Source organism: Mytilus trossulus, chromosome 2, assembly GCF_036588685.1.
Source record: "Mytilus trossulus isolate FHL-02 chromosome 2, PNRI_Mtr1.1.1.hap1, whole genome shotgun sequence".
In the NCBI taxonomy this organism is placed as follows: Eukaryota; Metazoa; Mollusca; class Bivalvia; order Mytilida; family Mytilidae; genus Mytilus; species Mytilus trossulus.
Window position 1 is genome coordinate 11,033,853 of NC_086374.1, and position 13,985 is coordinate 11,047,837.

At 30.6% G+C, this 13,985-nt stretch overlaps 1 protein-coding gene across 1 annotated transcript in view; it reads left to right on the plus strand.

Annotated features, from left to right (window-relative positions):
* The window catches only part of LOC134706468 (calcitonin receptor-like), a 31,414-nt gene extending 23,352 nt beyond the window's left edge, over positions 1-8,062 (plus strand). Inside the window, exons 5-12 of the mRNA XM_063565436.1 lie at positions 1,199-1,352; positions 2,037-2,187; positions 3,257-3,317; positions 3,996-4,062; positions 4,553-4,635; positions 5,025-5,160; positions 6,303-6,344; positions 7,514-8,062. Of these exons, the coding sequence (XP_063421506.1) occupies positions 1,199-1,352; positions 2,037-2,187; positions 3,257-3,317; positions 3,996-4,062; positions 4,553-4,635; positions 5,025-5,160; positions 6,303-6,344; positions 7,514-7,726 (907 nt within the window). The 3' untranslated portion in view covers positions 7,727-8,062. The remainder of the gene's footprint in view (positions 1-1,198; positions 1,353-2,036; positions 2,188-3,256; positions 3,318-3,995; positions 4,063-4,552; positions 4,636-5,024; positions 5,161-6,302; positions 6,345-7,513) is intronic.
* Positions 8,063-13,985: the final 5,923 nt, after the last annotated feature.

Sequence of the window (13,985 nt, forward strand, 5' to 3'; positions counted from 1 at the left end):
ATGTTTCTTCTGTCATGACTTTGGTATTTAAACTGACATAAGTAAAGAATTGATTTGACTTCATATTCAAAAAAATAAATGTACAAGTACAGATCTATATTTTGTCATCCCATAAAAATGTTCTGTTAAGCAATTAAGCTTGTGAATCTTAAAATACACGTATTTTGTGCAACAAACGACATAAGAAAAACTATAGACCATGTTAAATAAAACAAATAAGAAAACTTGATAAATGTAAGTGTGATATTTAAACCTTGTAATCACAAACAACAGCTTTATAGTCATAACGACTTTTTTTGTAGTAGAGAACGAAATAGCCAAAAAGTTTAACAAGCAACACATACAATGTACAAATGCTATTGACCTATTTGTTTAATCATGATGTGATTCACACTTCCCCTGTAATTGTTAATATATATTTATATGAAAATTCTGCTCTAGAGTAACATACAATATTCAGAATAATGTGATTGCCAATATGGATAAACAACAATACGCCCATCTGACACAAAAACGTGTCATAATGATTCCTTTATAAATCTTATTACAGTAAATAATACACTTTATAAAGATTAATAGAAAGGAAAACGTGCCTATCATAACAAATTGAGGATTGTTCATAATCTGTTCTCTGTGGAACAACTTACTAAATCTAATAATGTCTCTACTATCTTCCGTAAAAGTGCTAAGATTTCCTCTAATTTAAATTTTAATTTGCTTATGAACAACACATTATTTCAACAATATGTTCGTCGGGTTTTTATCAGCATAAGAGAAATTCGTCTGTGAATAAATTTTTAAATGTGCTGTCTTATATTTTCTGTGCTGCTTGTATTACGAAAGTGAGCTAGATGTCATAAAGTGCAGGCATGCGTCTTTACAGCAGTATATTAGTTTGTATGTGTTGTATGTTGACCGATACATGAGAGTTTATTGTTGGGTATCTTCATTTGAATTTGTGGTTATTGTGCATTTTTTTCATTACTCCGATGATTGAGATATCATGTGAGAGGATCGAGTACCAATAACTGTTCAACTATATATAAAATGTTTGAAACAAATAAATAAATGATAACCCAATAAAATCTACAAGTCATACTTAAAACGTAATCAACTGGTTTGTAAATTTCTTTTTGTCTTTTTGTTTGTAAGGAAGACTTATTTAAGATTTATCTATTGGATGGTTCTTTATTTTTAGTTCTTTAAGAAAGCAATGTAGAATACGACTGCATATTCACTTTTTCCTGGCATTATTATTGAAAGAGATAGCATCAGTACTGTGGGATGTGCTTGTTACATATGATAAACTGTCAAATGATAGCGTCTATACAACGACTTTAGCTCAAAACACGGTAAGTGTGCAGTGAAATTCGATTACAAATTCAATGAAAATAACAATTTATAAATTTTATTCGTTCGAAGCGCCTTTTCTGGATTTGCATTTACGAGATTCATTTCAGACCGAATACTGAAAGCATATGATGGATCAGAACCAAATCAATTGAAAAGCTATACGAACTTAAAACATAGCTTCATCCATGTAAAGCGAATTAAAACCTTAGAACACTTGTATTCTTTCCACATTCCATTTTTAACATCTAAATGTAGGTTTGATAATAGATATAGGAAAATGTGGTGTGTGTGCCAATGAGACAACTCTCCATCCAAGCCCACATATTGCAGATGCGTTCGATTCCGATCCTTAAAGACTAATAGTTATCAAAGGTACCAGGATTATAATTTAGTACGCCAGTTTTCTTGCCATCTATTTGTGGTTGTTTCTGTGTTTTTGACGGCGTATAGTATCAATAAGTAACTGGCATCAATAATATGAGCAAACTCTGAAAATGGCCTTAAATACCAACAATTAATCAATATATTTTATTTTCAATTTACATTGCAAATTCTACGCATATGTAGAAGTGTTATTGTATAACTTTTTATATTATTAGCTTATTTCAGTTTATTCGTTTTGAAGTTTAAAATATTTCAGTCACATTGAGATAATATATGATCTTATATTGTTTTACTTTTAGCATTGGTGTAAGGTGTTGTCATTTTGTAAAATATTCATGAAATGTAGTACATATTCTTGGATGTTTTGTGAAGGATTTTACCTCCATCAATTACTCAGCAACGCGTTTTCACCACCTAGATCCCTCATATGTATAACTGTGTTTGGTTGGGGTATGTATTCATATAATATTTTCAGTTTTGCTTTTAAATGATATCGATCTAACTACATAGACATTAACGGTCAAAATGGCCATTTTATAAAAAAAAAAAACAAAAAAAAACAATATATCTCTCTGTCAATTTTGATACAGTTGGTACTCTTGCAATTATAGATGAGTTTGTTTTACCTTAAAGCTGAACAAGTCAATGTTTAATGATGACTTATAAAACTAAAAGATAAGAGATACTTTTAAAACTGTGCTTATTGTCACTTTTTAGCTTGATCGATTTACATTAAGTATATAATTTGTTTTATGTTATATTTCAAATAACTTTTATACGGCAAAGAACGATAATTATGATACAAAAATGACAAAATCAGTCTGATTTTCAGAAGTGGCAGTTTAGTTTATTGATGCGGTACAAAGTGTATATCGTGTCTTGCTTTTTATATAGATTAGACTGTTGGTTTTCCCGTTTGATTGGTTTTAAACTAGTCTTATTTTTGGCTTACAGCTTGTTATTCGATGTGAGCCACGGCTTCGTGTTGCAGACCATTTTGACCTAAAATAGTTTAAATTTACAAACTATGACTTAAATAGAGAGTTGTCTCATTGGCACACTACCACATCTACTTATATTTATGGAGATCTAATTTAATTACTATGTTATATTATCATTATAATTCATTCCAAATAATCCCTTTACACTATTATAGACGATATTATTTTTAAAATTTTAAAGTGGATATTATTTTTTGTAAGCGAGTTCAAATCATGTATTTTTTTTTATTCAAGAAATTTGTCTATTATTATTGATGTCCGTCTGTATTATGATACTATGATTCCCAAACCAAAGATCTTCTTCCCATGATTGATACGCATGTCTGTTGTTTATTGATGTTTGTCTGGTATAAGAATAAAATGTTTCACCATTAAAAATGATATCTTTCCCTGGGAGGTATAAAAATGAAATATTAAGATAAGGTTCGTCCGGAAGCTGATTTAATCGATTCTACCGCGTTTTATTCCATTATGTTTTGATTTAATAACATGTTACATATATACACTTAACTTTTCAGGAATCCCGTTATTGTCTGCCTCATTATACTCATTAGTACGAGTTATATACTCAGATGAAAGGTAAGTAGGTTTACCAATGTTTGTTTAAAAGGTAATTTTTTGTTTCACTTATTTCAGTTTATGCAAGCAATTTACCTTCAATCTTGCATATGCAATATCTTTGGTTTACACTATTTATTCCAGCTACAGGTGACGTGATATACCTTTCATTTACCTTTATTTGTTTAGTGCCTTGTGTCAGCTAATATTTAAACTTTATTATTTAGTGCTGTTGTACCACTGTTATTGGTAAGCGTTCTTCTTCAACTTTGTACTTGTTTGGCTGTATAAATACTTTGATATGAGCGTCACTGATGAGTCTTATAACAAAACGCGCGTCTGGCGTACTTAATAATAATACTGGTACCTATGATAACTAATTAAACTAATTTAACCACGCCATATTCTGTATGTATCTGCCTCAAGTGATTGTCGTTTTGATGCTGTGTATCCCTTTTGTTTTTCGCTAGTTGCTTTTTACATAATCTAGTTCTGTCATCGCGTGACATTGTTTCCTGTGAGGTTTGGGTAGCATACTGTGTGGTTTTAGCCAAGGCTCCTCGTTAAATACCGTACCTTGACCTGTAATGGTTTACTTTTATACATTGTGACATATTTATTATACTATTTGGAGCTTGTTACCTCCCTCTGTTTTGAAATTAGGTTTTGGACAATACGATATATGATATATCATTTCAGTTGCTGGACGATATATTTCCAGTACACAGAATGGATTATGTATACACCAAATCTTGTTTTTATTGTGGTAGGTTTAATCATTTATGAGTGTTCATTCAAAAACTATACAATAATATTTTGTATAATGAACTTCACTGCGTCGAAAGAATAATAAATTTGTCAACATAATGAAACGAAAATATAATTTAAATGACATTTTATGATGTTTACACATTTAAAATATGCACACCACATTTGTACTTATAATTCTTACAGAGAAACCGAGGAAAACCCTAAATATTGATAGGATTTGATTTGTTCAATGATAAATTTTTAATGGAGTGTTTTGTAGATTCGCTATTTGTCGTCTTTTGGGGTTTTTTTACAATGTTTTTTTCAGTTTCCTTCTTAAATATCCGCTTGTTACCTTCCGACTATTTCTCAACTATGAAAATTTGCACATTGAATATACATTCACTTGTAAATATGTTACAATGCCTATGATCACTCGAAAAAATAAGTCTATTGATTTATTGTTTATTATTGTCAGACAAATTAAATTATTGTGTTTATTGTAGGCCAATTTACTATTCCTATGTAACATAGTTCGTATTTTATTGACACAAATGCAATCTCATCCTAACGAACCAAGTAATTTCAGGTAACTATTGTTCGTTGTTACGTATAATATACTTGTCTATGCCTGTTTATATTGAACACTCTGTGTGGGTGTTAGCTAAGTAATGTATTTTCCTTATAAGATTTTAATATATAAAATAATTAAGATCTATAGAACAGTAACCTATATTTTTATGAGGAAAATAACTCTGCAAAATAAGTCGTATTGACATTTTTAAGACAACAGTGTTCAATGGTTTCGTTACTGTTGTTTTGAATGTTGATGCAGTTAATTGTTTGAGTTTATTAGTAAGCGTGCAATGTTCAAACCAGCAAAAGTCAAATTAATAATAACAGAATCATATCTTTTCTTATTTCTGCATTAAAACATATTTCTTTTATTTATATAGTTTTTATTCATTTTCTCTTCAGACGAGCAGTTAAAGCGACTTTTGTATTAATACCATTATTTGGGGCTCATTTGTTCGTTACAATATACAGGATTCCAATTTCAAAAACTGGCGGGATGGAATATGAACGATTTACCATTTGCATTGATAATTTGCAGGTATGCTTTTAAATATTCCTGTGACTAAGTTATTTGGATCAATCAAATGTACATTACTTTGAAGTAATAACAACAGAATTTTCCCGATTTCTAAATCTAGTACATTCATTTGGAAGGTAAAAGCAGAACCTGAGGGAATAAAAAGTATGTAATTAACAAAGGAAAGGAAAATTGATTTTTCTGTTGAATTGAAGGCAGCCGTTATTATTTCCGAAAGGAAAATAAAAATACTTTTCTCAATGTTTTTTCTTATTTTAATGTATTGTTCAATGATAGACAGAAAATGAAAGAAAAAATGTCAAACTCACACGTATTAGACAAGCTGACAGCGTCATTTCAAAAAACGAAAAAAAAAGAACCAGCTGATACACAACAGTCTACAAAGACAACATTAAAAATAATTAAGACAGCAACACAGACCCTTACATAGGGTGACAGATTCTTTTCTAAATATGACATCCATTGTGTTGCACTTGAACGTATAATTTCGGTGATAAGAATAAGTTAATGGCGTAAAATTCGAGGATAACAGAACGTGATTGTGGTTCCAACAATTAGACACATGAAAAAGTAAAATCACAAACAAACAAAATACTGAACTCAGAGGGAAATTCAAAAAGAAATTTTTCTTACCAAATGACAAAATCAATCGGGCATAGTTGAACATTGCCGTAGTTAAACATGGTTTATAAAATTCATTGTTAGCATAAACCCTCTATCAAGGAAATCATAAAAGGGAATGCACGTTATAGAGTATTATACCAAAGGGTGATATATGCTCAATACGCAGGAATGTTGCTATATAGGAATGGAACATTCACTATGAAAAAACGATCAATTTATTTATGAATTCGGCATTATTAAGTATCAGTACAAGCATCCCATCCCAACACTCTAGGTGCACAGATTATTTTTTTTTAAACCGATTGTGCAAATATTAATGATAATCAGGTACAACAATTTGACAGTTGCTAAATACTATATAGAAAGTTTTCATAATATCGTCAGTGTATTTGTTTTGGAATCAGTGAATAAAACATGTCTAACATTTATACTAATAGTATCACCAAATGAGAATAAGTTTAAACATATGAATAGATTTTTTTTAATTTTAACAACTATTATTCTTTTCTTCTTTGCAGGGTTTTTTCGTTGCACTGATATTTTGCTTTTTAAACAATGAAGTGAGTACTTACATACAATCCATTTCAGGTGTACTGATTAATTTGTGAGATTTTGACGACATAATATATTTATTAGTTGAATTTTAGGATCAGAAGTTGCAAACACTCTTAAATCGATACCGTGTGCTCTTTTTCTCAGTATGGGTATTGTTCATCGTTGAAGTCCTAACTGAGAATAGAAATTGTGTACTCACTAAACCTTTGGTTGCTTTAATGTCAACTTAAAAAAAAATCCCAGGTTTAACATCTAATTGTGAATGCAAAAGTGCACACGAAGACATGTATCTGATTAGGCAATGCATTGTGAACAGCAGGATTATTATTTTGAACCGCAATAGAAAACACTAATATAAAAAGAAATTGTAAATTAATATACAAAAACGTTAAACCTAGGGAAACGTAAAACTTATCAAATATTTGCTAAAATAGCGATAACCATAATGAAAAAAGATGCAGTCAAAACTATAATATATGTCTACGGCTACAGGCCGGTTTCACATGTCCTTTGCACAGAACAAAGTTCTTGGATGAGTGCATATACCGCGAAAATATTGGCACAACCAGGCAGATAATTTACTGCCAAGTCAAATATAAGGAATTTCTTTATCGTTTGAGAGAATTGAATATTTCAGTATTGATAGCAAACTATTAGGCAATACTGTCCTCAATATAGTACTTTTTCTGTGGTCATATACAGCTTGGTTCACTGACTATAGATTATCTTGAAAAAGATCAAGTAAAAAAATACAAATATGAGATTAATGATGAGACGATATTCGAAATATGTTTTACAGATGTATTAATACAGGGCAACAATTTAGCTAGCTGCAATGTATGTAATAAAAAAATTGCAAAGTACTAATAAGGAAACCAATAATGTGCTATTCTTTATGTAGCAAGGGAATTTGTCGGAAATACGTTGATTGATTGTAAAAGAAATATTTGTGTTTTAAATGTTTTCTTATTATATGATAAGTAAGAATAATATCTATTAATAAAATAACAAATCAATTCGGGATAACCAGTATCACGAAAAGAACTAATAATAAAACTAGATGACGTCAAGGGGTTATTTGTTTTATATATAGCATGACTAAATGAAACCTATAACGATAATATCTATAGTTTTACTGTTTAAATAAGTCATATAACTCCATCTTTCACTTCAGGTAAATGGGAAATTGCGCAGAACATGGCGTCGACAAGTCAGTGAACGATTTACCTCACGTAATAGAAGAATGACATTAACACTAAATCAAACCATGTCACTTCGCTCTGACATAGAGTTCAAATCTCCAAAGATTTCCAGGAAAGACGAAGAAAGAACAAGTATAGTCAATGGTGACCACAAAAGGTCTGATAACTCAGTGGCAGATGTTTAGATTCCTAACTGTTGATAAACATTCCCACTGCTTTGTTATCAGTGGTAAAACTACGATATCACCAAGTTTGTTCAAAACTACAAATTACCATGACACACTGTTTATCGTGGTAAAAAGACATAATAGTTGTAGTTGTAAAAGATGTTAAAACTCATTAAACACAACTTTCTGATTTATTCAGAAAATCTCGTATACATTAAATAACGTACTCAACTAAGAATAAGTATTGGATATTAGTCATAGCTATGTATTCATTTCTATATCGTCTTTTCAGTAAGAAATAATTTCTGAACTGCATGTTATTGATCTTGTTTTACATGTTTTTTATACATATTATACATGTTATTTATCACTGTCCGTAATTGTATTAAATGATCGTTTTTTATTCTTTTTTTAATATTTACTACCTTGGCAGGTATTAACACTACGACTGTGATTGTTTATTATGTTTTGATTTAGTATACAATTTTTTTAATTCATTTTCGAAGTTTGTCCAACAGAATTAATAGATATTCTAGAAATAAGATTATTTTTCATCACATGATATTTAGAATGGAAATATTTTTGTCAAATAGACCACTACGCGAACAAACAAAAATTCAAAATTCAAATAACTAAGGACTACCAGAAGTTACTGCCATGTCAGCTTCAAACCTCAATCAAACTGATGTAAACATTATGTCTTCATCATATGCAAACCAAGCATAACTCCTCCCGTTAAAAATTATGTATCATACCATCATTAACTATATTATAAAAGCATAACCCGTATCATGCCAACGACTGGTTTTAGAATAAATGTATTCAATATAGCTCGAAAGACCCTAAAGATAAATATATTATAATCAAAGTAATTTATATTGACCTGTCGACAATATCGTAACTTTATACCTTTTGAATCATTAAATATGATGAGATGTGGTATGAGTGCCAATGAGATAACCCTCCATCCAAGTCACATTTTGTAAATGATAGGTCAAAGTACGGTCTTCAAAACGAAGCCTATCTAAATGCTTGGTTTATTTTTAAGATAAATGCCGACAATTTTGTGATTTTTAAAGACAATTACCACAAAAGATTGGATGTGAAATACATTTAGTAAATGTTTTGTCTACTTTGTTATACAAAAAAAAATAGTGTATTATTTCTTCAGTAATGCATAGATTTCTTTCGTTAAAATCAAATAAGTTATTACATACACGAGCAAATCGAACAAGTAAAGATATATAAACATCATAAAAAAGTGACAAAGGAACGTCACCATCTAAAAATGGATAATTGACAATAGAAAATGAAAAGTCATCTCTTTTGTCATAATTTTTGTTATTCAGATTCCCGTTAAAGATATAGATATCAAGATCCAGAAACAGGCACTATTTATTGTTAGTATTAGCTTTGTTTGACAATTTAGCAGGATAAATTCACCGTTTAAAAGAGAATAGGCATTTTCTTCTTTCAATTTCAAATGTCGGACGTTTTAAGTCAAACAAATCTACGGAGTCAGTAGATCTTTTTATTTTATTCAAGGGATATGCATTTCCCCTCTACAAATAGCTATCACCTGACTTCATATCAAGCTATTTCAAACATTGCAGTTCAGTGTCACCTATGTCAAGTAGCATTTTTCTGTGACTTAGTGCCTGAAAAATATTTTGGTCATATATGTTTGAAACAGTTAAACGTTGAGCAAACCCTTTAGATTTACGAGTTTGACTGTCCCTTTGGTGTCTTTCGTCCCTCTTTTATCGTTGTAAAAAATTCATGACTACAGTTTTTTCATAATGAGCAAACACAATAGACGATTTACCTTTTTTTCAGAAACATATTAGTGTTGTTTACTAAAATGTTCGAAAGCTAAAGTTAAAAATTGGTTCACAAAACAATTCTAAAATTGATATTATCCAATATCAGTTAGTATTTGTCAAGACTGAGTAAAGTTTTTAGATATAAAGGTATCTTATCCCACTGGTGAACTGTTCATTTGAATGTTGCATCATTCCAGCAGCGCCTAATAACGGAGTATATATCTCCCAGTTTAAAGATTTTCCAGTGTTTGTATTTCATATCATGATTTCCTCAATAGAGGGTTACTGCTCACAAAACAGCTATTAAACAAAGAGTTTCAAATGATCAAGTTGAAATCATCCCTTTGTTAGTTATATGACCAACACCATGAGTTATTTGATTTTCACAAATGGTAACGAGTATGCCTTAACTACAAATCCATTCTTATCCCCCGATTTTTATCTACAAATCCGTTCTTATCCCCCAATTTTTATCTACGAATCCGTTCTTATCCCCCGAATTTTTGTCTACAAATCAGTTCTTATCCCCCGATTTTTATCTACAAATCCGTTCTTATCCCCCGATTTTTATCTACAAATCCGTTCTTATCCCCAGATTTTTATCTACAAATCCGTTCTAATCCCCAGATTATTATCTACAAATCCGTTCTTATCCCCCGATTTTAACCTACAGAGTTATAATTATTACCGGGTTTTGATATGTTTGTGCAAAATGACGGGTGCCTTATATGAGGCAGGATCTGCTTATCATTCCCATGCACTTGATTTCATCTCCAGTTATTGATTGGTTCGTGTTGCTCAGTCTTAAGTTTTCTACGTTTGGCTTTGAGTACAATTGTTTGTTTGATTGTCACCACGGCCGCGGCGTTGTCGGTCTATTCTAAATTTAGAAGTTTCTATGTCCCTCTTGTATCTTTCGCCTCGCTTTTACATTTTTGTGTTGATAACATGTCAAATCAAATCAAAGACTCGTTTCCAAGAAGAAAATGGATTGCTTAGATCAGTATTTCTACTGAACCAGTCCCGAAAGTTGCAAGAGATTAAACTCAATGAAAAAACAAATAACATATATTATTTTCAGAACACAGGTATTACTTACACCATATTTAAAAGTATCTTTGATGACCTTTAACTTTAAAAGATTAATAAAATCGGAAATTATATTTCAAGTTATCCTCCTAATTGTAACACCGACAAAGGAGGAACTTAACAATTGATCTTAAGTCCATGTTTTGCAGGAATTGACATGTTTGATTAGATAAAAGAGTCTTCCTTAATTAAAGTTATATGACTGATAGCGCCACGTTTTGTGATTGGGGAAGATGTCAACTTAGAATGGATGATTTTTTAATCGTTTTACCTTTCAATTTAAGTTGGCGTTAGGAACTGTAATTTAGAGAAAAATTGGCATGTCAATGCATTATAATACAATATAATGAAATAATTACACTAAAAACTGCCTAACATACTGACAAAAGGAAGTCATTATGATTCAAATTTTCTCCTGAATGATAAATATTGTTGTTAAAATTGAACAAAACAAAATTAATATAGTATCAGCAATGGTTATACTTGTATTAAATAAACGATAATTAATGAATTGTACGACACTTTAGAATGGCATCAATGTTACTTAAAGTTTAAAAAGCAATAAAATCATAAATTTATAAGTTAGTCACATAATATAGCAATGCACCACATTAGTCCAGCAACATAATAGGACAATATCAAAAATATCAACCCAGACAAATATTATTGCAGGTCATAATCACATTGTACTAAAAGAAGTCAGTATGTATTGATAATCTTTCTGGTGGTAAATCCAATAAGGCGACAGTAACTTCCGGATGTTTAAATCCCGTAAAGTATGTTACTGCAACAGACACAGAACATAATATCATCAGATGTTTATAGCGTAAAAAGGATATTGATAGATAAAAAGTAACTTTGGACAGAAATTTTTAAAAGGCTCCTAATAATCAGTCTGGCATCATCATATGACTTACTTTAAACTATCAAACTCGACAAAAATTACTACAAGCTCTAAAACATCAGTCCAGTGAAATGAATAAAAAGTTCTCAATCATCAGTCCAGGTGAAGGACGTCACAGCACTAATTCAGCCTAACACATTGAGGTGTAAATGCAGCCCTACTTTGACAAATAATTGGTGTTGATGATGAATATTCATTATTAAAACGTTTTTTTGGTAAGAATGATGTATATATACTTTTTAAAGCCCAAAACTAGAACTGGGTGTACTATATTATGAAAGATGCAATACCATTTTTTTTTACTAATAAGTTGCGGACATCTTATGCATTTTTTTAAAGTTGGCCTTGAGCTAAAGTGAAGTCAAAATTAACAAATTTGTAGTGATGATTAGCGATTTCTTTATTCAAAAATCCTATCAATATTTACCATGAAAAACGTTTCAAAAAGTTGATTTCGTATCAACTATCATCTCAACGAGTTTAGAGTGCGACATCTTGGGCTGTGGGTAAAAGTTAACCATGGCCGTTTAAGCACAGTGAATACACAGTATGCTTATTAGAGGTGAGAGGTGTTTAAACTCAATAATGTTTCGGTTCCCATGCATCAATTACTTTCAAATGTGTCCCTGATGAGGGTAATCGAGGAAAGTGCTGAGGACACATGCAACATGTTAGTGGTTGACTGTGGTATATCCGACCATCATACAGTATAAAAGTTATGGCATGATTTGGCTAAAACATTAAAATAGAATATCTTAAGCTAAAATATGTTATTCTTTTTAAAGATTATAACTCAATCGAGCAAATTCAACTGATTGCTACTGTATTTTTTCTAACTACAAAATGTACAACGATCCTTACTAGTAAAAGTCACATTAACTTGCAGCAAATCTTTACAACTATTAGCATGATCAATAATCAGAGTTACAAGAAGACAATATAAGAAAACTACTTAGATGCAAAATATATGTATATATATATGTAAATCAAAAATAAAGCAAAAATAAAGCAATAGCTAATGGAAAGAACATTCAACCCTCTTAAATTGCATATATAAACATCACAACTTCATGTGACTTAAACTTAAACTGCCTTTACAACGCATGTGTTTTGGATTGGTTGTCCCAAATTACACTTAATTTGGAGGTGACAGATGCCAAAAGGACTTCAAACTCATTAGTCGAAAGCCACGCAATAAATAAAAAAGAAACAAAGGTCAAACGACAATAAACAAATCTCAATATAGAAAACTTAAGATAAACTCAAACGACAATAAACAAAACTCAATACAGAAATTTAATAAAAACACAAACGACAATAGACAAAACTCAATATAGAAAACTTAAGAAAATTCAAACGACAACAAACAAAACTAAATATAGAAAACTTAAGAAAAACACAAACGACAATAAACAAAACTCAATTTAGAAAACTTAGGATAAACACAAACCTAGTCAAGACCCGTTGGTGATCTGAGGTATGGGGAAGAGGTAAGCAGATTCTTCTCAACGTGTGGCATCCCTCCTTTTAAACTAAAATAGATATAGGATGATGTGGTGTAAGTGCCAATGAGACAACTCTCCGTTTTATGGTTTTCTTTTATTGCATGATACATTGATGCCTTTTTTACTCCATCCATCCAATTGAATAGGAAATAAACCAAACCACATATACAGTAAAATCTTTAATATACCTAGAGTTGCATCTATAATTGGCAATGAGGGTTTTTGTTTTTGTCCCTTTGTCGAATTGGTTGTGCTATGCATCACACATAAACCTTCGAAGTGTCGTTTTGAAAAACGTAGTTAAACCTGAAGAATATAGATACAGAAAAAAATCTTTAAGAGTTTCAGACTGTAAAACTGTTAATAAGGACTAAGAAATACTAAATTTTAGTTCCTCAGTATAAATCAAAGGTGCAGTGATTTCATCTGTAACCTAACTCTTATCAATAAGTCTTTGGAATCAAAAATATTAATTGAAGTACGTAGTAGTTTGAACAATTGACGTTAGACGATACAATCTTCCCTTTGTTTTGTGAGTTTCTTTTAAATCATTTATTTGCTAAATATTGCAATATGTTTTTCTCATCTATAGTCAGTTCTATTGATTCAGTGATTCTTCATATTACAACACAACCCACAAGTCTTGCATTGATTTATTACACCAAGCCCCAAGAGGTATCACTTGCAAAGTAAATAATGTTCAACATTCACTATGATTGAGTAAGTCACTTTTTATAATTCTCAATGGAGAATTTTAAATTTTAGAATACTGGGGTCTCAAATTCCTCAAACATCTTTTATGTTATTCGAGTGGTACTTTTTTTTAACTATTTTTGTAACTACAGTCCCAAATGTTTCATTACCTTTGTGGCTGTCCCATTCATTAATGGTATGTATTCATACAAGACTGTTCATGATTTTGTTTGAAATTGCATATTTTACCTATATATTTATAT